We start from the raw sequence: 23,787 nt of genomic DNA on the forward strand, positions 1-23,787 counted from the left end.
CCTGGTGTCTCTCTCCTCCCACCCCCTCACCACCTTTTGTCACTGCATTTCTCTTTCCACGATTTCTTTATCTGAATTTTGTGAGGACTTTGGAGAGTGGTGTTGTGTTTGGTTTTGTTGTTTTTTTTTTTCCTTATTTAAGCTTGCTCTATTATGAAACTAAACGAAAAAGAAGTCCTAGATAATACAGCTACAGTTGCAGAGTTGACAGCATATAAGAAGATATAATTGGGTGAGGATATCAATCCATTGTGCAGGTTATCTTCAATTAGGCTGAAGAGTAACACTCTCAAGAAACAGATATAAGGCAGAATTATGTTTGAAATTAGTTTACGTAAATTGTTTTGGAAACAGGAAGGTGAATTTTGGCAAGGAGAGGGAAGAGGAGAGAGACATCTTTGAATGCGTACCCATTCAGCTCTGGCTATCGCAGTTTAAATTCCTGAAAAGATACCCTAAGTTAAAACTCCTCACAGTGATGTCCCTTGTTACTGCTTGGCTATATCCTTAAGCCTTCAGAACTTAAAACTGTATCTAGGTGTTTTTGTGTGCTGCTCTGTTCTCCGCTGCCTCTTGGTAACTCTTAGACTGTGGTACAGCCTCTGGTTTGTTTATGCTACAGTTGCTTACCTGCTTCTCTGCTGTTGAACCTTTTACTGATTAGCCCTGTTTTGTGTCTTATCTTTTTTGTAGATAAGACTAGAATTTCAGATTTTTCCTATTTCTTTTCATAGTTAATGTTGCTAGTTGTTTTAACGATTTTTTTTTTTTTAGTCTTGGGTGGTTTTGATTCTCTTTAAGAAAATCCCGATTTAGCCTTGTAGGATTTGTAAACAAAACCAAGCAAAGATTATGCACACGACATTTCTATGTATTTTGGAAAATAGTCGCTCCTTTATCCAGCCACTTAGTGGCTAAAGTAGGGAACAGATTAGAAGTAAGTTATCAAGTCTGTAGTTAGAAAGCTATTTTAATAATCTTGTAGTCCTGTAATCAGGGTGTTATGTGGGATTTGAAGGGACCTGAAATTGGAGAGGAGTTGGAGGGCTTTGCCACTCATCTGAATTCAGATTTTGGTGACTGCTTACAGAAAAATTTAGCCTGACTCTTTCTAGTAAACATCTTTTAAACATCTGTCTGGAGTAAGCAAAAGTTGCAGGATTTCTTCCACACTCTACCGTTGCAATTGCTCTTTAGACTTTACCCTAAAAGCTTTGTATCTTTTAACAAGGAGGGCTTTTGCTTTCATGACTTCCCATGGGTTTTGAAGAAACTCAGCAGTGTGAAAAGTAGCTGTTCCTTCAAAGCAGTAATGAAAACTACCTTCTGCTGTAATATCTACAGAATACTGATTGATAACTGGATGGATGACAGATGATGCCATGTGTTTCTGAAGATCGTTGTGTGTTGTTATCACGTTTCCATTCTTACTAGCCTTGAACCAAGACAGCAAGATCCTAAGGGCAGGAACTTTTAAACACCTAAATGTCCATGTAATAGATCCTAGAATTCAGGAAGGGTCTTTGGTAGTATGGTAGTGTGTTTAAACAATGTTGATGTAACTGCACTTGGAGATAGTTCTATTTCCTGTAACTGACAGCATTTTCTGTATTCCATGCAAGCATATGCATCTGCTTAAATGGTGAGCACTATTGTACTGAACACATGAACAGAATAACGCAAACCCTGTAGAAGGTGTCAGCTGCAGTTAGTTTTCCTCTCTTGTTTGTGATCCTTCTGCATAGGAAGAGAAGGATGTCTTAAATACTGAGTGGGAGGAAATGTCAGAAAACATGTGTGGATAAAGTTCCTGACTGAGAGGAGTAAGTGGTGTTTTACCTCTACTGCACAGAGGGCTTGAGTTTTTTCAACATGTAGTCTCTTGACATTAGTAGATGCAGATACTTTAATCAGGCCATAAGAACAGAGCTAAACAAATATTTAAGTTAACAGTGTGGCCACAAGGATGTGGGGGTATAAGGGAAATATAGGTAATAAGATAACATTAACGTCTTTTACTAGATTGATAAATTCCCTTGGAGGAATAAAGCTGGGCAAGCTGTTGGTCACTGGCTTAAAATTTTTGCAGCCCTCTACATCTCCTTGGATAGACAGATGCAAAATATCACTAGATTTTGAGGGGTAGGAAGATTGTACCTTTTTGTTTGATAATTAAAACATATTTTCATACTTTCTCAAAGTTTGCATTTGAGGAAGAACTGCACCTGGCTCCAGAAACTGAGCAAGTAGTGTAAGACAGCAAATACAGTATTTCAGGACTGGATGCCATAATTTCTCTATTGTCAATAAATCCTTTTGGGTGTATTACACATGAAATCCTACAATTAACCTGTATTGCCACTTCATTTACAACATATACTGCTCTTTTATCTATGTCCCTTGGCTTCTTTACTTAGTGAGTATCAGGGGGTGAGATTACTTTAACTACTATGCTTTTTTGGAGGTAGTTGTAGATCTTCCTGATCTCTGCATACATGTCCTCACTGTTCCTTGTTTCCCTGTCTCTGACTTCTTTTCCTGTATGGATTTCTACATCTTGGATGTAGCCATTGCAATTAGAAGCTCAATTCCTATTGAGTGCATGTTGCTATTTTAGGTTTTTGCTGTCTTGTTAGATTTTGAATGCACTTCTCACAGAAGTTCACAGCAAATGCTTTCTTTAAAAGTAATCATGCAGCAGATTAAGCCAAAATGAGACTCCCAACACTTGCTTATGGCTGTGGCATGAGTAGAAAGATTAGTTGCAAATCATGACAATACACAGGTGAATAATGTGCCATTAGTGTATTTTTGTATCTGTAAATGTTGTAACAAGCTGACACATCTGAAAGTGCTTGCTCTCAATTCAAAATTAATGTTTAAGCTTTTTTGTTCTGTTTTACTACTAGCTAGGAATAGTTTAATTGATTTAATGAAAGCTATATTTCTGGGGTATCATGAAGATTAGGCAAGCTTAGAGGGGATACTGATATTAATGTACTTTAAGATGTCTAACTGTTCTGTTTTTGATAGGCAGGAACTTCTTCAGGATGGAGAGCTACGTTTCTTATCTTTGTTGGATTCTTGGGATCATCTGAGATAGTCTCCTGTTATGTTTTTGACAAGACATATCCATTCTTCAGGAGAGGTTTTCTCCATATAGTACACGTTGAACCTTGAACACTTAAGCAGCACACCAGAAATGTAAGTTTGATGTGTATTGATGAGAGTTAAGTTCAAATTTAAGCAGAAAATTATGGGTTTGGTCTACTACATTTGGGAAGCTATCACTGCAAAAAGAATAATGAATCTTGTATATTCGTGAGGAAAATATAAATAGTGTTTAAAAAAATAAAATCCAACTGGGAATTGTTAGCAATTAGAGTTGTAATGAGAGGTTATGGTATTACTAAACATGAGATAAACTTCTTTTGATCTTCTTGGTACTTCAGTTTCTGGAGAAGCTGACTTGATCTGTACTTTGAGGGGAATTGGGTACAGCTTAAAGGCAGGCCTTTAAAGATATTCTCACCCGTAAGTAGGAGTTTTGGAGTATCTTGAGTTCCTGTAGCCCGCTCTACTGTATTCATAAAAGGCAAAACTGCAACGTGTATCAAAATCTTCCCTATGAAGAGACAATTTTTTTTTCCTTATGAAGTAAATAAGTGTCATCATAATGACATGTGAACCACCTTTGCTATGTAATTTTTAGCAACATGATCTCCAAAATTTGTCCTGGAGCTGTTGGAATTTGAGGCCCTGGCTTTTCTTACGGTCTGAGCTTTGGCTACTTGCTGTATATTGGGCATGTACCACTTGTTAAAACAGTAGGGGAATCTCTTGGAGGAAGGGGATCATCAGGATGGGATAAGTTTGTGCTACACAGAGGATACAGAAGTTTGTTTGCTTTAGGTGTACAGGTTTGGCTACATAATTGTAGGAATTAACTACATTTCTGTAATAGGTTGCCAGATGTGCATGTACAGTAAGGAATATGGAAACTTATGTTAATGGCTTTTAGAATATTGGTAGATTATTGTGATGGGAAGGGGATGTGAACTGTAAAGGTAGCTGAAATATGAAAATGTCAAATAAGAGGAGGAAAAAATGCCATTTTTTCACAAGTGCTTTTCTGTGCTGCATCTGTTGAAACTGCAGACTGTATTTGTATGTTCTTTCACTAGCTCTGCTGGAAAAAACCTCCAAGCTTTCTCTGTATCTTCAACAACATTCCATTATAGCAGTGGTTTTCAGCACTTATTGATTGGTGGAGCTCTTAAGTCTTCTAATGAAGTGTTGGACAGTTATAATTTCAGTGTAATTTAATTTGCTGTGTCTTGGCTAGTCTGTGTTGATCTGCAAGTTAGACCCTTACAGTCAACAGGTCAGTTTTGAGTACCAGTGTGCTATGATATATTGAGACTTGAGGAGCATAACACTTACTACATTTATTTAGATGTTATCAACAGCAAACCTAGATTTAAATTACTGGTTTAATAAATGATTGAAAACACATACAGTATTTAATAGCTAAGCTACTGTTATAAAAGATGTGAAAAATCTTAGCTTTTACAAAATACCAAGTTCAGTGATACTCCCTTTTACCATAATTGTGTTTTTACATTTTTCCCTACATTGTTCTTTCTTCCCTTTCAACGTACTCTAACAAACCTGTATGCACTCTTCCCTGATTTGTACTTAGGTAGGAACTTGTAAGCCCTTACGTAGTTAGCTTGTTCTTTAGAAAGGATCTTCTCTGCTGGACTTTTCACCCATAATGTCTTTTCACACCTCTATGTCTAGCAAACTTGCAAGATTATGTTTGTCTACCCTTGTGGTGAGAAGATCGCTGCATCCTCATATGTCACAAACTGCAAAATAATGCTGTAGATGCATAGTGTATCTTTTAAGGTATATGTTTTTTCTTACTGATATCATTTACTTCTCCTGAACTCTCTTCAGGCACATATGCGTAGTTCACCCCTGTCTCATTACAGCCTTAATTCTGCTAAGTTTTCATCAGATTTATTCATAGTTTGGTTTAGTTTATATGTAAAAGCAGTAGCAATTTTCACCTGTTTCCCTGTCTTCACTGCTAACCATGAGTGCAGAGGTTTAGAGTTTTTATCTATGGCTTTGCCCCTTTCTAGCCAATTTTGTTCACACTTCCAATGTGATGTTAGTTATAATGAAGCTTTATAATTTAGTTTTCAGACTGAATTATAGTGAATGAATCTGCAAGGTGTTAGAGTCAAATGTAGGCATACAGAGGTCTCTATAGCATACCTCCGAGTGAAGAAAACTGTCTTTTTTTAGTAAGCTGCTACCTGCATCAGTGATTCTATCACATCCTTTGTAAAAGCAGTATGGCTTCTTCCTTGGAAATATGCACAAGAGTTTGCCCTTCCTGAACAGAGAGATTATAGAAGGGTTAAACTTACATAGTTTTGTCTTAATAATGTTCCTAATATTTACTCTTGTAAACTTCAAATTACTCGAGTTATGTGGACATAATTCATAGTAGCTGACAAAGTGGACAAATTTGCTATAGGGTTCTCCCAGCCTGCCTAGAGGCTGTGAAACTCTGTGCAGTTATGTCTTTGATGTTTCGTGTGTGAACTTTCTGAGTCTTCTGATTAGTGTCTCTGGGTTAGTGCTCCCCTCCAACATCAGTTTTCAGTTTCAGTGTCGGGTTGTATTCCTTAATAAAGCAGACATTCCAGCCAGGAATTAATACAGAAGTTGAATATTACTTGTTAAAACAATGTAGTATAGTAATTTGTTACATATCCCTTACTGGTTCACCTGTATTCAGTGGTTTGTCTTTATTTGGGTAATCTCCCAGAATTATTCCTTTTGGATACTGATGGTGGTAAAATTTTGAAACAGCAAAAGCTAATGAGAACTAGGACAAGGGACTACTTAAAAATGTTTGATGTAGAATCTTAGTGGTATAAATAAGTACACAGCATTTCAATTAAGTGCTGCTTTAGGGAAGGATAATGATAAAATTGAGGCATAACAAGAATAAACTGATACTTTCAGAGCACAACTGTCAAACTACATGTATGTTAACAATATGCCTATTAGAGAGGAAGTAATGCTAAAATGTTTTAAATATCTCTTAGGTCTTAAAACTTATTATTTTTACTGTAAGTTATACCCACGATGGAAACAATTGATAGTGTTAAAACTTCAAGTTTATAGAATCAAGTTTTCTTTCCAAATGAAAAATGTTTAAGGGAGGTGTGTGTGTGTGAGGGGTGACACGTCTAAGGTAGTCTGACCCAGCCTTATAGGTGGCATCTGACAGAAGTCTCTTTCCTGTCTTTCCGTTCCCTTGCCCATATGGTAACACAGTTGAGAGAGCAGGAAAAACATAAAACAAAAAGATAAAAGCTCTCCCCCCTTTTTATACAGTTTTATGTTGGGATTTGTCCCTGAGCCAGGTCACCATGAAGTCTGACAAATGCTTGTTCTGTTACTGTTAATTCAAGAGAAGTGGCAGGAGTGTATGACTAGGAGGAGGACTCTTGGCTATTCTAATCTATGCGTTCAGAATGTGATTTAAAATGAGAAACTCACAGCTATTCAGGCAAAATTTCCCATCCCCCATTTAATTCAAACACTGAATATACCTTATTGGAAGGAGCTACTGTGAAGCATGGACTACTGTTTGTGCAGATCAGTTATGTACCAATTCCTTTTGCATGTCACAGTTGTCTTCTGCTAGGAAGCTTACTTGTATAACTACATTGATAAAAACTTAATAGAACATTTGTTACATAATGTGATTGAGTCTCAAGCTGCAAAATATACCTGAAAGGCTTTTCCATGGTATTTCCAATTAGTGTGTGCTACAGCAGGGTTTCTCAGTAACTTCACAGGTTTTTGACCTTGTGTCTGCAGATGGAGGAGGAGGACCTAAGTGAAAGAGGATTGCCACAAATTGCTTCAATCATGAATAGAGTTAGAGACTTGAAAAACAAATACAGAAATGAAGACAATATCACAGATGAGCTTAACTGTACTAAAATCTCGGCTGATACAACAGGTATGTGGTTTTTTTTGTTACTCTGTTGTCACTTATCCAACAGTTCTTAATGTAAACTGAGTGAAAGAACCATTAACTGAAAGGATTTAAGGGTTAGCATTTCTCAGTATTAATGACTGCAAAGTACATTACATCTCTCCTTATTTCTTTAGTTAACTGTCATCTTGTTTAAAAAAAAAATCACTGGTTATCTTACATGAAAGCTTATAGAAAGTATTGTCTCCTATTCATGTTTGCTTCAGTTTTAATCAATCTCTTTTGTTATCTTTCTGTCAGATAACTCTGGAACTGTTAATCAAATAATGATGACAACAAATAACCCGGAGGATTGGCTGTGTTTTTTGCTTAGGCTAGAAAAAAAGGGTATTCCTCAAATGGATGTTAGCCTACTGAATAGACTCATTGGTCGTTACAGTCAAGCGGTGACTGCACTACCTGCAGAAAAGCATAGTCAAGATGAGAGCTATGCTCGCATCCTTGTGAGATTTGCCGAGTTGAAAGCGTAAGTATAAATTTTTCAATATAAGAACTTATTAGTAAGAATTCTGCATTTGAATGATGACAAAAATAACTTGTTTTCATTAGTGGTTTCTACAACAAATTATCTTGTGAATGATTTCATATCAACTTGAAACTCTGAGCCCTTCTGGCCAGTCAGTTTCTGTTGTCTCCACAGTACTTGCATTTTTTTTGTATATGCTAATAAACATGAGTGTTCACAGCTATTTTATTTAGAGATGTTAACTCACTTCTGGGTTCTGTGTGTAAACTATGTGGAGAAATAGCATAAGACCCTTTTTTTTTCAGCTTTATACTTCAGCTCGAAAGCAGCTGTGTGGGTGAAATCTGATATAATTTTGTGTAACTATAATTTGCTATTATCTAAGCCATCTAGGCAAACCATAGTGGTCTACCCTTGTCTGCTTTCTCCCTTACTACGAAAGACTCATCCCAGCTACATTGAATTAGCTACCTTAGGGTAGGAAGAATGTCTCAGAATACCATTCTGTGCTTTCATACTTTTTGAAATTAGTTTTGACTGTGGTCATTTATGGCTTTATTCAGTCCAAATTTTGAGCAGTGTGGTTGTTCAGATGATTTGGGTCAGGGTTATAATTTGATTTTGTTCTTAAGGAGTTCTTCTGTCACTTGAAATTGTTACATTACAGGAAACATCTGGATGAAGAGCTCCATTTTTTGGAGCATAACATTGCAGCAATCCTTAACAATTAGAGTTGAGCAGGTTGTTTTCTAGTGATGATAGTGTTTCTCTTTTTCTTCTATGTCCTTGTATTTGGCGTTTTGGCAGGTGACTTGATGTTGCAGTATGATATTGTATACTTCTTTGTCTGTACTGTCATTTGCATGGATCTTGCTGCATTAGTGTTTACTTCCATTGTATGCTTTTAGTAATCTGTTGAATCTACATTGAGAAATAAGCAGGAGTGAATAATGACCTGCTATGAATCCGTAGTCTCTTGAAGAGATAAGGTGTTTTTGTGTAAGTGGAGTAAAACATATCTTTCAGAAAGACCTCCTGTCTTTAAAGATATTGAGAGATGGTGTTCTTGTTGCTTTTCGTCAGAACAGAAATTGTATACCGTAGGCTTCAAGCTCATACTTTCTGGAATTTCCCTTCCAGAATGGTGATTGCATGCTATTATCAAGTCTCATCTGTTATTTCATTATATGCAGTAATAGTTTTAATTTCAGAAAGAGGATTTCCTACCTTAATCACTTAAAAGCTTCTGGACCTATTTCCATTTGATCTTTAAGACATGGTTTTAAGGGATGCTTTCAAAATGGATATTAGAACTATGTTCAGTATTGTGTGTTGAATTGTAGAAAGCAAAACTGAGGGCGCTGTCAGTATAATACTGAAATACCTTTTGTTTTGGTAGCTAGCATTACTGTAGGATCTACTTAGCTCACTGGGTACTTCAGATCTACTCTCTTTGTTTTTTGCTTCATATTTTTAACTGGCAAATACCATCAGTCATATCTTTCCTGACTTGAGAATGAAAATTATTTTTTAAAAAAGATGAACAATCCACTCCCAAACACCTCTTAAAAAAAATGTACCTGCTAAAGTCTGGCATAGGATCCATCCCAATAGAACTTTGCTCTAAGTATCTCCCTAAATGATGGGATCCTGTTTGAAAACTACTTTCAGAGATTAGCCAATTCTTAATAATTTATTATAAGTTAATACTTTCTCATTCAGAGTGGCAGAAAGATGTAGTTTCATATAAATAAATGATATTAATGAACTACATATGTAATCACACGAGACCATGAAATTGCTTTGGATCAGATCTAAAACCCGAAATGTTACTTGTCTGTAGTTTTTGGAGATAAATGTGAAGTTAATCGGTGAGTGGTTATCTGCGTCTTTTGTTTGGCATGTTCATTAATTTCTTTTCATTTTCTTGGTGTTCAAGATTTCCTTGATGTTTCATACTCGCCGCCTCTGCTCCTGGCTGTCATTTTGTCTAGTATTATCTATTTTGTCCTTACTCAGTTGTAGCTTCTGTTAAAGAAAATCTCAACACTTTCTACAGTGCTTCTGATTTATTTTTTTTTTAGCTATTGCAAGTAAAATAACCCTTTGATACACAGGTGCTCTGATTGTATTGCCTTTAGTGGGAGAAGAAAGGTGCTCTTTAGTAGAGTTCTGTTTGCTTTTCTCCTAAATGTTCCACCTAACAGGAAAAGCAAGTCAGAGCATTACAAACCTCAGCAGCAATGACAGTGGCTTGAGATCTTACTGTCTATTGACATCAACACTGGTTTTCTTCTGATCAGAGTTGGATTATTCCGTTCTTGGCACTGCACTTGTGTTGTCCTGATATCTTCTCTAGCTGCAGTTTATGCCCAAACCTTTTGACCTATTATGATTCTGAGGATGTTTGAAGAACCCTTGGATGTACTCTGAAACAGGCACAGGTGAACAGTTGGCTGCATCAGTGATTATCTGTGTAGCATTAACCATGCCAGGCCTGCTTTTCTGTAATGCTTCTGGCTGTAGCACAGTGCCACCAAGTGTGTGGCACTTGATGCCTGTTGCTAATGTTAGTCTTGTTCTGCATACTGCTATACAAGCTGTTGCTGCTTTTTACACAAACTTAAGTTTTAACATGCTTTTTGAAAGCTAATGTAATTCATGTTACAGCTTAATTCCTGTTACTCTGACTTTGCCTGCAGATGAGTTACTCTCTGACTGTCCTATTGCTTTTGATGATCAGAGCTGAGTTGATTAAACTTTCTGGAGTCCAGTAACATGCCTAAACTATGATGGATCTTCTCATTCTTAATTCCACAAAATTCTAATGGAAGTATGTTCTCTTTAGCTTTCTGTGTTGATTTTTCTGTACTTATTTTTTTAAGCTATTGTCATGATTTTTTCATCATCTCTACTTCTAAGTACTAACTTTGCTTACCTGTTGAGCCAGGGTGGAATTTTGAAAGAAATTCCTTTATTTCTTGATTGTGTACTTTGCTAATAAAAGTGTTAAAAGAACTCAGCTGTTTTAATATGAAAGGAGGGGGCATTGAAATATAAGATTAATATGTCATAGTGATACAGATTTGGGCTTTTTCTGTCTTGACCAGTATTTACTTAAGCTGCAGAATATTTAAATGCTGATGTATTGTGTGCAGGCATCTCTGTTGGCCTACATAATGTATGGTTGAATCTAAAACTAGGATTAAAATCTAGTAAAAGAAAAGAAACTATTAAATTACCTTGTCTGGACTGGGTGGCACAACCTCTACATTTTTGAAGTATACCATTTTTGCTATTGCTGATTCTAGTGTGTCTGCAGAAAACGGACTTAAATCTACCTTGTGCTACCAAATTTCTCCTGTGTATGGGGAAAATGGAATTAACTCCCTACATCTTGTAAGGAGTCGATGTTCCCATGGAAGCCTTGGTAGAGGTAGCTATTGGATAAATGCTCTTGTTGTGCCCTAGTTTTCTATAGGTATCATTTCATAGATGTACCAACAGAAACAACTTCCTTCAGTGACCTGCATCTCTAAGGGAATCTGATAGTTTGGGTGCAGTTGCAGAAATTCTTCAAGGTAGAAAAGCTCATAACCTCCAGCAAAATTCTGGAGTTCAGTATTGCTTTAATGTAATGAGCTAGAAAGTTTGTGACAATGTTGCTGCAGGATGTAACTAATAGGGTACACCTTTCTCCTGATGATTAATATGAATACATTTTTCCACACTTGGTGTTTCTAAAGCAATCTCCTTGTCCTCTTGCCTTGCAACCCCTGTAGTATAGGAGTGGACGCATCTAGAAGAACAGAGTTTTCTCTGGATAGTGTCAGCATGTAGCCTAGAAGTGCTACAGGTAGGTGTTCTGTACAGCTTGGTGTGTGTTCTGTAAGAAAAAAATCTACGTATATTGAGGAATAATATCAGCAGTGAAAAAGAACAAGTCCTCAATCTTTACCTTCAGGTTTGAGCACATTCTGTTTTTTTTGAAAGGGTCAGCTTGATATTTTTCAGTTACTGGCTTTTTAAGACTCTTTTCTTGTTTATACTTCACTGTCTCTAAGGAAGTGTAAAAACTTCAGCAATAGATGGATTGCTTTTCCAGATTATCTAAAGCCATCCCCCAGCACATGGAACTTCAACCTTGTTACTTAGGTTTTTCACCTTTTGTGTAACTACTGATATGCTGTCTTTACAGTCTTCAAGATCCAGAGGAGGCACGGGACCAATTTCATCTGGCCAGACTGAACTGCAAGAAATTTGCTTTTGTGCATGTGGCTTTTGCACAGTTTGAGCTATCACGAGGTGTGTAGAAAAACTTGTTTGATGTTGCTGTTCTGTGGTGTTCTAGGTTTTATTGTTTTAAAATTCTACTATGTTGCATACTTTGCAAAGAAAATGGTAAGTATTAATTTTTTGACTGAAATTTAACAAGAACATGTGTTCACTTTTAATGAACATATGTGCACAGTTCTTAATAGGCTTCTTCCTTTTTAGAAATAACTTTCAAACAAGGTAAGTGGCAGTGATTTCTGGTTTTGTTTTTTTTAAGCTTAGATCTTACATTGGGTGGTATGAGTAAGGCTCTTGCTGTGTTAAAAAATTATGCTCAAATTTGAGTGGTAATCTTTTAGGTATTTTCAGCTTACTTGTGGAAGAAATTCTGGCTCCTTCCAAACAGTAACTGTAGTTTCAGTATTCAAAATAAAATGGTAGTCTTCATCATATGGTGCCATACAGCAGTGTTTTAGGCAAGCCATTCTGATGTGAAAGTCATGATGTCTCTTAAATTCTGGTTTCCTTCTTTAAGATTCTTGTCTTTATCCCGTTCCTTGGTATACTGGATCTGGCATGGGTGGGGTTAACTTAATACAGTTAAAACAACATCCTTCCTTTTCACTTCTCTTTTCCTAACTGTAGTGCTGTCTGGAATAGTGGTGTTTGATTTAACAGCTGCTTTTAACTTTGGTTTCTATTAAGTGCATTAACAATGTTTTATGATGGCATACATAATAAGGTTTGTATCTGGACAGATCTAAATGAAAGTCCATAAAGGTCATCTTTGCTTGCTGATACTACAGAAAAAACCCTACATTTTAGAGTTTGTGATGTATTTCCTTACAGTTCCTATAACACTAAACAAAACCTGATAATGCAATTTTGTGAGTTCATAAAGCATATTTTGTCACTTGCTGTTCAGCTTCATGTGAAAAGTTGACTTACGTGATTCAGTTGCAACTAGTTCCAGGCAGTATGCTTAAAGTAGATATCTAAGGTGGGGAAGTGCCTAACGATTAACGGCTTCAAGGAATGATGCAAAAAGCCCCATGTTGCCACGGTGTAACTGTTCTTTATTTCCTTGATTTCTAAATCTGTGTTCCTTGCTATTTAGGAAATGTGAAGAAGTGTAAGCAGCTCCTTCAGAAAGCTGTGGAGTGCTCTGCTGTTCCACCAGAAATGTTGGAAACTGCTCTGCAAAACTTCCGTTCACAAAAAAAGCAGTTGCTTTCAAATGAGGAGAAGGAGAACTTAGCAGGTAACTCAGTTTCTTAAAATGTTGATTGAATTTATGCGTGATGTAATTTTTGATAGAAAAAAGTCTAATGCGTGTGCCTTCTAGATATGAACTCATAATCTGCTGTTGTCTAATAAACAGTCATATTTGTTCTTATTATCTTATTCCTTCAGTACTTGGTTCCATCTTGAATGCAGCGACTGTAGTTTGCAAGAGCCATATGATGGTAGATTCTGTACTTCTGCAGCGTGTTTCTCTCATTAGGTATTTGTACTTGGCAATAGACTTAGAGCTGAAGTGTGAAGTAAGAACTACTGGTGGTAGAGAAGATTTAGAACTGAAACATACAGGAAACTTTGAGGTGTATCTTTTAACAGACTAGTGAAGTCAGTCATTTCAGTAAAGTCAAATCTATGGAAAAATAATCCATTTCAACTTTATTTTACAAATGGACAAACCCCACTTATTTCTCAGTACAAAACTAAAGTGCTTAGCTATATCATAAAACATAACTGATACTGATTGGGTATATAATTTCAATAAAGGAGCAGTTATGAAGTTTTCAAGAGAGAAATCTGGAGTGGATTTAAGCAATAAACATGGTTTAACTTCAATATTGAAGTGCATGCAAATAACTCTTCCAAGAGTGGTGTCTAACACATTTTTGATTTCTATAAGGACAGAAATAGTTCAAAATATGTTTGATTTAATTTCCTTAAGGATATGTCTTCAGGAATGTGGTTTGAGATTTGGCTGGCTTCTACTGAATCAACCTTTGTGTGAAAAACTAGTTGCAGGGGTGGGGAACGCAAACATTTGGCAACAATTGCAATAATACTCAGTTATGGTATTAATTATTTAATAAACTTTAATTTTTGTCCCTATTCTGTTTGTCATTACTCAGATACAGACATGAAGTGCCACAGCAGTTATATGTGCCAGAGGAGAAAAACCTGTGGAATATTCTTCATGGGTTGTACAAGTTCTAGATGATATTATTGGCTTTGCAACAAGTAAAGCCAAGGGAGTAACAGTGAGAGAATACATGGCAAAAGCCTGTCTGCCATCTGCGGGGAGAGTAGGCTCATTTCACTTTTCATTTATATCAACTTGTACCATTAGGTATTTGGAAAATGCTAAGTATTAATTCAGCTATTCAAAGATACACGTTTAAAAGGCAAATAACACTAGACTTGAAATATCTCCAACTCAGGGATATACGTGGCCTAAATCACTGGCTTTAAGTGGATTTATATGGTCCTCCTGGAGCAATAGACTGTTTCAATGTATAGGCATTTAAGTCTTGTCTGTTTTTTATTTCCAGTGAAAGAGCTGCTTTTGAAAGCTTTTTATTTGAAAACAGAAGTGCTGTATATGTAAATGCATTTTTTCACAGCTTCAAAAAATAGTTCAGAAAGCTTTTGGCAAGAATTACATGCAGTTACAGTGTAGTGCCACAGATTTAGAAGCCTTTGGTTAAATTCCTTTTTCCCCCTCTTTCATGCACAGCAATGTAAAGTATTTGACATATCTGGTAGAGTAAAACATGTTTAGTTGGGAAAAATAGTACTTAAAATGTGGTCACAGAATCATTTTAGAATCATTTAGGTTGCAAAAGACCCTTAAGATCATAGAGTCCAACCGTAGTCATGAACAGGATGAGGGGCAGATAGCCTATCTCAAACTGTGAAGGGATAAAAGTATTATAGATCACCAATTTAATGTGAGAATCCAGTGGTAAGCTTGGGCAAAAAAATATTTGTGTGTATGGAAAAAAATTGAAGTATGGGAGGTGTGTGAGGTGGTCATGGTACTGTATTGGTAAACTGCTAATTCAAAACTATGTACAGTGTCAGTGTTATGTAAACCAAAACTTAGAACTACATACATTGAGGCACTTGTCTTTTTATTTAACTGAATAGCTTAGTCTATTGGCATAAGTAGTTTATAAAAAAATTAAGGACTAGAAGTAGCTAATAGGGCAGTGTTCATCTGCCAGAAGTCTGACTTCTGCTGGCTGAAGGTAGAAGGTGGACATGGGAAAATTCAAAATAAAAATCAAATTAAGTTTAATGAACTGATACAGAATTTTAAAATGTTAGGAGAAATGGTATATTCCTTAAACTGATTTCTTGAGAGGCTGTGGATAGCCATGAATTCTTCTGTTTATTGGTCAAGCAAATATGATGGAAAACAAGGCTTACGTGATGTAGAAGATCGTATTATATAGGTTCTTAGTTGTCTCTTTTTTTTTTAAATACATGTTGCTTGATGTCTGATTGTCTTTTAAAAAATATCTTGTGGAATAATTCTGTCTGAATAATCAGATATTAATTCCAATTTTAAAAAGGGTTTGTCAGGAAAACAACTGTATTTAAGAGATTAGTGTATATCTGAAGGCTCTTAAAATAGCTCACACTCCACAATGTTCCCTAAAGGAAGAATTTTCTGTATTGTAACACAAACACAATGTGCTCGTTGGCAGTGTTGATGTGTTTGCAGTCGTGTGTTCTGACTTCTTGTGGTCATTTCTTCACCTCTGAGAAATTATGTTCCCTTCACCTCTAGGCAAAATTATTTTGAATGACGAGCATGTTCTGAGCTGTTTATTTGTGGTTTTGAGGTTCTAGAATGACTTTTCAAATAACTTGATTTCTTGTTCTGCTGAAACCTGCATCTGAAATATATATTTTCACAAAGCTCATTAATAATGTGACTGGGAGTTGACTGGACACTTCATTTTAAGATTAAAGTACAACTTCATATAACTCTTCAATAACTGAGCAAGATTCTCTACTGGATTTAGATGGGGTTGGTGAATGAGCTGTTTGCTATCGCCTGCCTTGATCTTCCCTGACCTGGCAGTAGATCACAGTTTATAAGACCACTCTCAGATTTGCTATCAGTGAACTAATTGTTTACACTAATTTATTTGAATTTACCTGATATGATTTAGTGATTACTCTCATTTAGTGCTGTATTGGCAGGTCAGTGATGTGGAGGGACTGGCAAAAGGTCTTTGTTAACAAGTCGCTGAGCTAGTAAATTCTTCACCTGGCTAGTAGAGTTGACTCTAGAAGGAAATGTGCCAGTGACCTAACTCCTGTCAGGAGGTTTGGAGGTGACCTTGAAATTTCTTTCAGCCTAGTATTTGTCAGTATGAAAACCATGTTCAGTAACTGAAGTTGTGAAACTTCTTAGAATTTTAGTGACTAAAACTGTCTGTGTTTAAAGTATCTCTCTTTCTGAGAGGGGGGAAAAGGAGAATCTGAGACAGAAAAACAAGTGTTTGATTGGTAATAGGTATTTTTGATGTCCTGATTCCTGTCTTCTACTTCTGACACAGTAGGTAGTCCTAGGGATTTAGTATGTGGCCTTCCAGAAATTGTACTGAAAAACCTGAAGGAGAGGGTATGCCCGTGAAATATTTACGTAAGTTATGATTGCTGCTGCTTTATGATTTTCACTAGAACTGAAAAGGCTGCATGCCTTTGCAATTGCAGGCACCCATTAAATGTTTTAAATCCAGATGGATCTACGGAAACATAACTGAGGTAGCACAAAAACATTGTATCAAAATACCACATAAATGAAGTCCAAGCCCAAAAGCAAGTGTTGGACAGGAGAACAGGACACTTCCAAAATATTGATAATATCCCTGGTCTCTGCAGTAGCAAGTTGTTTGTAAGGATTTAGACAGTTGTATCTTTGAGATACTACCTTTGAAATAAGCTGGGTTTTGATGTTTAATTTAGGATTTATTACAGTTATTTAGGAGTGGGTATCCTCATCATGTGTGCTGATAAATAATTGGAATGAACAATGAAAGAATATAAATGTAAGCAGTTTTAAATCTCCTGAGGAGTCCTTGTGGATCAAGCTTCCTTCAGATGATGCCATTTTGGAATGGAGGTTTATTCTCAGAATGTAGATGTGATTAGCTTGCTCTGAAAGTATGGGTATCTTCCTCGCTCACCCAAGATACTATTTAAACCAATGTTTTTAGTGCTTGTATTCCTCCTTCTGCATGTAGGATAAGATTAACAGTGAGATTTTTCAATTATAAGTTAAATTGCTTGGATAGTCTTTTGATATCTTGAATCTCCCTTTTATGTGTTTAAATACAGTTTACAACTATAGCTGTGTAGAAAACAAGTAGCTAATATATTTAACAAGGGTTACAGGCCATTTTGTGCTTATCCTGGAAAGCTGCTTCTGGCTGTAAGTCTGTGTTTGGGGTTTTTCTCTATTCATCTGAATTATGTTTTATATAATTATATAAAATGTCTGTCTAGGTCAGTAGAAAATAGCGGTATGTCACTGATACTGGATTACTGCAAATGTATGTATTTTTAAGTTTCACTTATGAAAACATTTTTTTCTTTTGAAACAAACACAATCTACAGTACTATCTGAATAATTCAAATTTGCCCACAGTGTCAAGTACACAAGAGTCTGGACTTCAGAGCATAGTTGGAAATCAGAGAAGCATGAAAAAAAATGAATCTGGTGAAGGTTCTTCTACTCTTACCAGACTTTTGCTTGGGTAATGTCTTGATTTCTTATTTAATTTCTTGAAACATCATTTGAACTAAAACCAAATATACACTACAGTGTTGTGGCTTGGTTTTTTTTCTTGCTTTCAGGGAAGAGAAGTCACAGGAAGCTGATGCCCTTGTTAGTTACCCCAATCCATTAAGACCACTAAGCAAATCGAACCAGGTAGAATGTGTAACATTTTGCTTCAGAATCTTAAACTTTTAAATCTTAAACTTTTCATTCTGTTTCATTCTGTTCATCTGTTAACTTTCACTTTTCTTAGGCCTGCCCCTTTGGGAGGGTTCCTGTTAAACTAGTAGCTGATGCGGGTGATGATGTGCAGATGACAGATATCCCACTTACAGCTAGTGTTATGAAGAGGTATGGTTATTGTGTTTGCTACAGCACAACAGATTATAATAATCCTTTTCAACAGTGTTTTTACTGGGTAACGGAAATGTCAGGTGTTAAGAGTGTTAAAACTGATCTAAAGATTATTGACAAGTAGTCATTATAACTGCAATAGGTATTGCAATAACCTACTTGCTATCTTACTACTTAGATTCTTTGTATGAAAACATGCAAAGATCAATTTCTTATTCTAGCTAGTCAGTAGGCTCTAAAGAAATGGAGACTAAGAAAAATTTGTTAAAAATAATTTTTTGTATTCCAGTTTCTCAAACTAAAAATAAATCTTTATTTTTAACATAATCCATACAATGATTGTATTAAGTGGTTATGCTTATTTTATTGTAATAACTGTTAAGCAGTAGAAGAATCCACCAATTAAAATAGCACTTTGCTATATGTTACCTGACTGCAGTTGAAAGTAAACAGAGGAGAAAGCTTCCCCCCCACCCCAATGAAGTCTGTTATGCTAACTTCCTTCCTCTCTTATTGATGTGTGGTTAAATTTATGCAGAAATAGGAACTGTGGTCAGAAATGCATAACCAGAGTGAAGACTGCATACTTAACCTCTCAGATTCAGTATTCCAAATCTATGAAAGTAGTGGGATAAGGTAATTTCATGTAATAGTATTGTTCTGCAAGTATTTAAAAACTCACTTTGGAACACACCATTGGGGTTTAGGATCCTAGCCATAGATTATTACCATTTTCTATGGAAGACAACCAATTAAGTCATCTGTTGTTTCTTAGAATGATGGTGGCTTTGTTACATATTTTTTGTATTGTTTCTCACTTGGATGTCAGTGGACCTGCTGTTCTGTGTATTTGAAACTTGTAGCCAAAAACCTTCATGCAGCTGCCTTTTTCATCACAAAAGGTGATCACGAGATTATATGTTGGCATGTGATGTAATTAATGTTATTTCAATAGGCAAGTATCCAGCTCCAAGTGTACAGCCTTCGTTTCACCTTTTCCACCACCAGAACCAAAATCTAGTGGGGGTGATTCATATGACCTGAGAGACTTAAAGGTAACTTAAATCTTTTTAAAATAGATATAGGGAACTCTACTTGGCTGTCCTATGTCAATTCAAGAAAGAAATAAGGTAGAATTCTCCTTTATGTTAATCAGTTATGAATCAAAGCATTCGTTGTGGCTTTTAAATTTGAAAATTGTTATGCATAATCAGGCTTTTAAGAAAGAGCTTTCTCTGAACAATACATCTGATGGGAGAAATGGGGGGATGTTAAAAAAGTTATATGACATGAACAGATAAACATTTAGTCTTAACTACAGGAGCTTTCAACTGTAGTAATGAGTTTTATCATGGGAATTACTCTAGTCAATGAAGTCCATTTAATGTCTTCATTAAGTGCTCTATGGATCTGTAAACTATGGTTATTGATAAGAGATTAATTTTGAGCTGTGCCTTGCATTTTTGTCTGGTGTCCCTGTCCCTCGAAAGAAAATTCAAGAATAGAAAGTATTTAGGTCTTTGTTATAGAAGCTATATGTATGATGGAAATTCAAAGTGGTGATGGAATTTTAAAAATGGTGTTGGTAATACTTGTCTGTGTACCCTGCACTGTTTTCTGAAGCATATTTGCTTTGTTGTGTGTCGGTCATTAAATACCATAAGGAAATATTTTAAATATTTTTTTTGGACACTATTCTTGGGATTTCCTTTGATTCTTTTTAAGATACTTTTTGCTTTTTTTAGTCCTTACAAGAAAAAAAAATATTTTATGGTTGCAGATGCTGGATGAGAACAGCTTAGAAACGGCTGCCAGTTCAACAGTAACTCTCAAAACCAAAATGGATACAAGTCTTGTGATGAAAAGAGAAGGTAACTGTTAATGTGATATTTTAGTGGCTTGAAATAGAATAGACATTAAAAATTTACATTTCTGTATGTTTTTTAAAAAAAAGGGTTGATAAATAAAATTCAGAAAGTTACAAAGCTGGTCTGCTTGGAATTGAGGGACATTTAATTATAAGTTTGCTTTGGAGTGGTACCTGTGAAAATAATTTAAAAAACCAAAACACCATACAAACCAAAAACCCTCAACCACAGAAATTCTCACTGTCCGTAAGTGCAGGGTGCTGGGCTTGAATAAAAATGCCAGTGTATAGTGTTAATTCATTATGTCCTTAGCTCTTACAATACATGTAACATAAAAAGGCATTGAAATAGAACAATGTAAGGTTTGAGAGTTTTGCCAGTTTGAGTGTAGAAAAAATGTTGTGAGAGTATCGGATAGTAGTGCTAGTTTATACAAAAAAAAAAGTGGATGTTGGCTGAGAGAATTCGAACTAAGAATTATAATGTTCTTGAAGGATAGTCTGTTTAGCTTTTTTGAGACAGACTCAAATTATAGTAGTTTGCTTCTCCTGTGACTTTCCTTGTATATGTTCCTAGTTTACCATAGAGATGCCATAATTCTAACTTCTTTTGTTGGTACTGTAATCTGTGATTTGGCTGAAGTAAGCCTAAAAAGGTGAAACCATGACATTGCACTTTTTTCAAGTGAAAGACAAAGCTCCTGCAATTGTATGAATGCAGAACATCTGTGTCATCTGTTGCTTTCAGCACTGCTTTCTAACCTGTTTATGCATTAGTATATGAAACTAAGTGGCTTTTTCTGCTGCTGTTTACATATTAGAAACTATTTCTTATGTTAGGGTTGTTTGCATATCTGAATTATTTGCTTTTACTTCAGTAAGTTTTCTCTTGCCTTCCTTGGTTTCATCTGTTAAGTATCTGTTGTCTTTGGTCAGCTTCACTGCCAACTACTTCTTTAACATTTACTTCTAAATGTTAAATTTGTCACTGGGCATTTCTTAACTTGTTGTAATACAGTGTTTTACCATGGCATATGCATGCATCTTAATCTTTGGGCAAAGTATAGAATAAGTAAGTTTCTTTAGTGTCTTAGTTACTCTCTTAGGAAGTTTCCCAAAAGTATGAAAACACTTTGTCAAAAGGCAAATTGTTTGCATGTTTTTTCCTATGTTCTGCAAAAGAGCCGGAATTATTTTCACCATTCTTTCCATATACTCAGTACAGTCCAATTTATGAACTTGTACTAAATAAATGTGTACTCTTCAGAAGCTTATTAAATTTCAGTGTTGATCAAATGCATTGTTACACTTTTGATTACTGTAAATGCTCTTGCTTTAAGCAACATGGTGTTTCAGCCTTAACTGTATTGTAATTTTTAGAAATTTTATTTTTTAAAGAAATCTAAGATTTGCTATAATTTGAACGGCTGAGAATTATTGCATTATTAACATACTTTTTGGGAATAATTTTTAACTTATTTTAGAAACAGACATTTCTGGTGTATTCCAGAAATAATCTAAGCTCTAAGTATTTATCTAATGCATAGAGTTTGTGAAGTCACTTTATGACACAGAAATATTGGGGTGGTGTGAGACCACCTACTGTTGTTTTCTTCCTGGGAAATTTTACAAATAACTTGGATTTATAGCAAGTATTTCAGGGCTGGTAAAATTTAGAAAGTTACTACTAGTGACTTAGCACCAACGCTGTGAAATATGGAATACATGTACTAATCTTTTTACAGTTACTTGCCACTTTTGTGTTTCATCAGAAATATAGTTCCCTAGCCAGCTTTCTGATTTCTTTTCCCATTGAAGACATTAGGTGAAAATGTCTAATAATATTGCAAGAGTTGGATTTAGGATTATATACATACCTACCGTATTGTAGGAAAGTACAAGAGTTCATTTGGAAAATGGTGATTTTTCTCAACTTCAGTGTCCCCTCAACCCCCCAACGAAACCTTTCCCATTGACTTGCATTGGGAACAAGTGGGTTTCAGGTCATGCTTTCCCCGTTTGCTTCATGGAAGCTTACAGATGAGATGATAGTTGTAGTGGCTCAGTCCTTCAGTAGCTGAATTGCACTCAACTTCTGCTTAGCATGGGATACTGCTTTCGAGTCCTTTGAAAATTAAAGTGAGCATGTGAAGGAACACTCATAGGCTGTGCTATTTGCAGCCTGCTCTGCAATCTTCCACCAGTTCAATGTCCTGTTACCTATGCAGAAGGAATCATGAGATGGATCATGCCTTGTCCCTTTATGCCTCTGGCTTCAATCATTACACTGCATTAAAGGCTGCCTTTGTCACAGACAGCAGACTTCTAATTTGAAGTATTTTGATAAGCTTACCTTCAGTGCTTTATAAACCTGCTCAGTGTCCCAGGATGTAGTACAAATTATGAACAGGATCTTGTTCTGTGTGTTGAAGGGAACAGTTGGATCTCTGTTACTGTTACAGTAAGATTTTGAAGAAGTTGCTGTGTTACTACACTGAACTGAATATGAATCCTGAAGATTACATTAATGCCTTTTAATGCCTGATTCCAGCAAGTCATCTGTGTTCATTTATTCCGATATATAATTTTTTTTCTAGAAACTCTTGAGATAAATCTTCCAGAAACTGTTTCAAGTTCTAAATATTGTCTTTTTAATAATCTGATATTTTCAGAAAATAAAGTTCAGCATCAGGAGCTGAAGGTACAAGAGCTAAGGAGTCTGGAAAGTCAACAGCAACAATCTAGTTCTGATGAAAGCTGTAGAAAGCAGTTGGATCAGATTAAACTAAACTGTGTTAGCAGCAGAAAAATGTGGCCGGTTCAAGAAGTGACACAGAAAAGCTGCCATAGAGAGGTAAAGTAACAGGAATTAGTGGTTTTCTAGCTGCAGGCAGCACTCACATGTTAAAAAATGGTTTTCAGTATTGATAATTATGGCTCCTTGTATGGAATAATATTTTGCTTTGTCCTCTGTAGGGAAAACAATCAAGCCTTGAAAAATCTGGTCATCCTGTTTCAAAAGGAGTATCGCCACCAGATGCTGTTTCTAAGAAAAGTGATCTATCATATGTTTGTAGAACACCAAGCACCACGTGTAATGACTATATGGACTGGTAAGCCACTTCTTTGAGCTGCATGCACATGAATAGTAGTTGATCTCTGGAAACACTATCAGTTTTTAACAGGTTTTCTTAAGCTTTTCTGTTCAGATACCAAGCAAAGTTTCAGAATGCTTCCAACACTTTGTCAAGTGCCTGACTTTAAGATTCAGGTTGCATTTAGAGAACTCTGTCTTCACAGAAGCACAGAATCATCAAGGTTGGAAAAGACCTTGAAGGTCACCCAGTCCAAACATTAACCTCACACAACATAACCTCACCTTCCCAACTCCGCCAGATCCCTCAGTGCTGGGTCAACCTGACTCTTAAACCCCTCCAGGGATGGGGACTTCACCCCTGCCCTGGGCAGCCCATTCCAACGCCCAACAACCCCTTCTGGAAAGAAATACTTCCTAAGAGCCAGTCTAACCCTGCCCTGGCACAGCTTGAGGCTATTCCCCCTTGTCCTGTCGCTTGTTCCTTGGTTCAAGAGTCTCATCCCCACCTCTCTGTACCCTCCTACACCCAAGTAGTTGTAGAGGGCAATGAGGTCCTATCTCCGCTTCCCTGTCAGCTTTTCAGCATTTGGAAGTATGTCATCAAAACAATAAGTCCATGTTACATCATTTATCTCTTTCTCTGATACTTGATGCATTACCCTTTCTTTTCAATGCCTTTTTTTTGTGGCTGACAGGCCTTTTAGATTGATAACTCTATATCACTCTGGTTCCCATGATGCAAGTGTCTGTGGGTATTATCTTTTAAAAAATAGTGTAAGGGATCTAGAGGCTTGCAGAATTGAGTGCCCAAGTTTGGACGTGCTAGCAT

The 23,787-nt window shown here is 36.2% G+C and overlaps 1 protein-coding gene across 1 annotated transcript in view; it reads left to right on the forward strand.

The window, feature by feature from the left end:
* Nucleotides 1-1,620: 1,620 nt before the first annotated feature.
* Nucleotides 1,621-23,787, forward strand: part of TTK (TTK protein kinase) — a 41,550-nt gene continuing 19,383 nt past the window's right edge. Inside the window, exons 1-13 of the mRNA XM_026845217.1 lie at nucleotides 1,621-1,642; nucleotides 3,034-3,204; nucleotides 6,910-7,054; nucleotides 7,331-7,556; nucleotides 11,755-11,861; nucleotides 12,949-13,092; nucleotides 17,509-17,617; nucleotides 17,718-17,793; nucleotides 17,894-17,991; nucleotides 18,950-19,049; nucleotides 19,775-19,865; nucleotides 22,534-22,715; nucleotides 22,838-22,974. Of these exons, the coding sequence (XP_026701018.1) occupies nucleotides 6,910-7,054; nucleotides 7,331-7,556; nucleotides 11,755-11,861; nucleotides 12,949-13,092; nucleotides 17,509-17,617; nucleotides 17,718-17,793; nucleotides 17,894-17,991; nucleotides 18,950-19,049; nucleotides 19,775-19,865; nucleotides 22,534-22,715; nucleotides 22,838-22,974 (1,415 nt within the window). The 5' untranslated portion in view covers nucleotides 1,621-1,642; nucleotides 3,034-3,204. The remainder of the gene's footprint in view (nucleotides 1,643-3,033; nucleotides 3,205-6,909; nucleotides 7,055-7,330; nucleotides 7,557-11,754; nucleotides 11,862-12,948; nucleotides 13,093-17,508; nucleotides 17,618-17,717; nucleotides 17,794-17,893; nucleotides 17,992-18,949; nucleotides 19,050-19,774; nucleotides 19,866-22,533; nucleotides 22,716-22,837; nucleotides 22,975-23,787) is intronic.

The sequence above is a fragment of the Athene cunicularia genome (genome assembly GCF_003259725.1).
Source record: "Athene cunicularia isolate RWA chromosome 3 unlocalized genomic scaffold, athCun1 chr3_part1, whole genome shotgun sequence".
Lineage (NCBI taxonomy): Eukaryota > Metazoa > Chordata > Aves > Strigiformes > Strigidae > Athene > Athene cunicularia.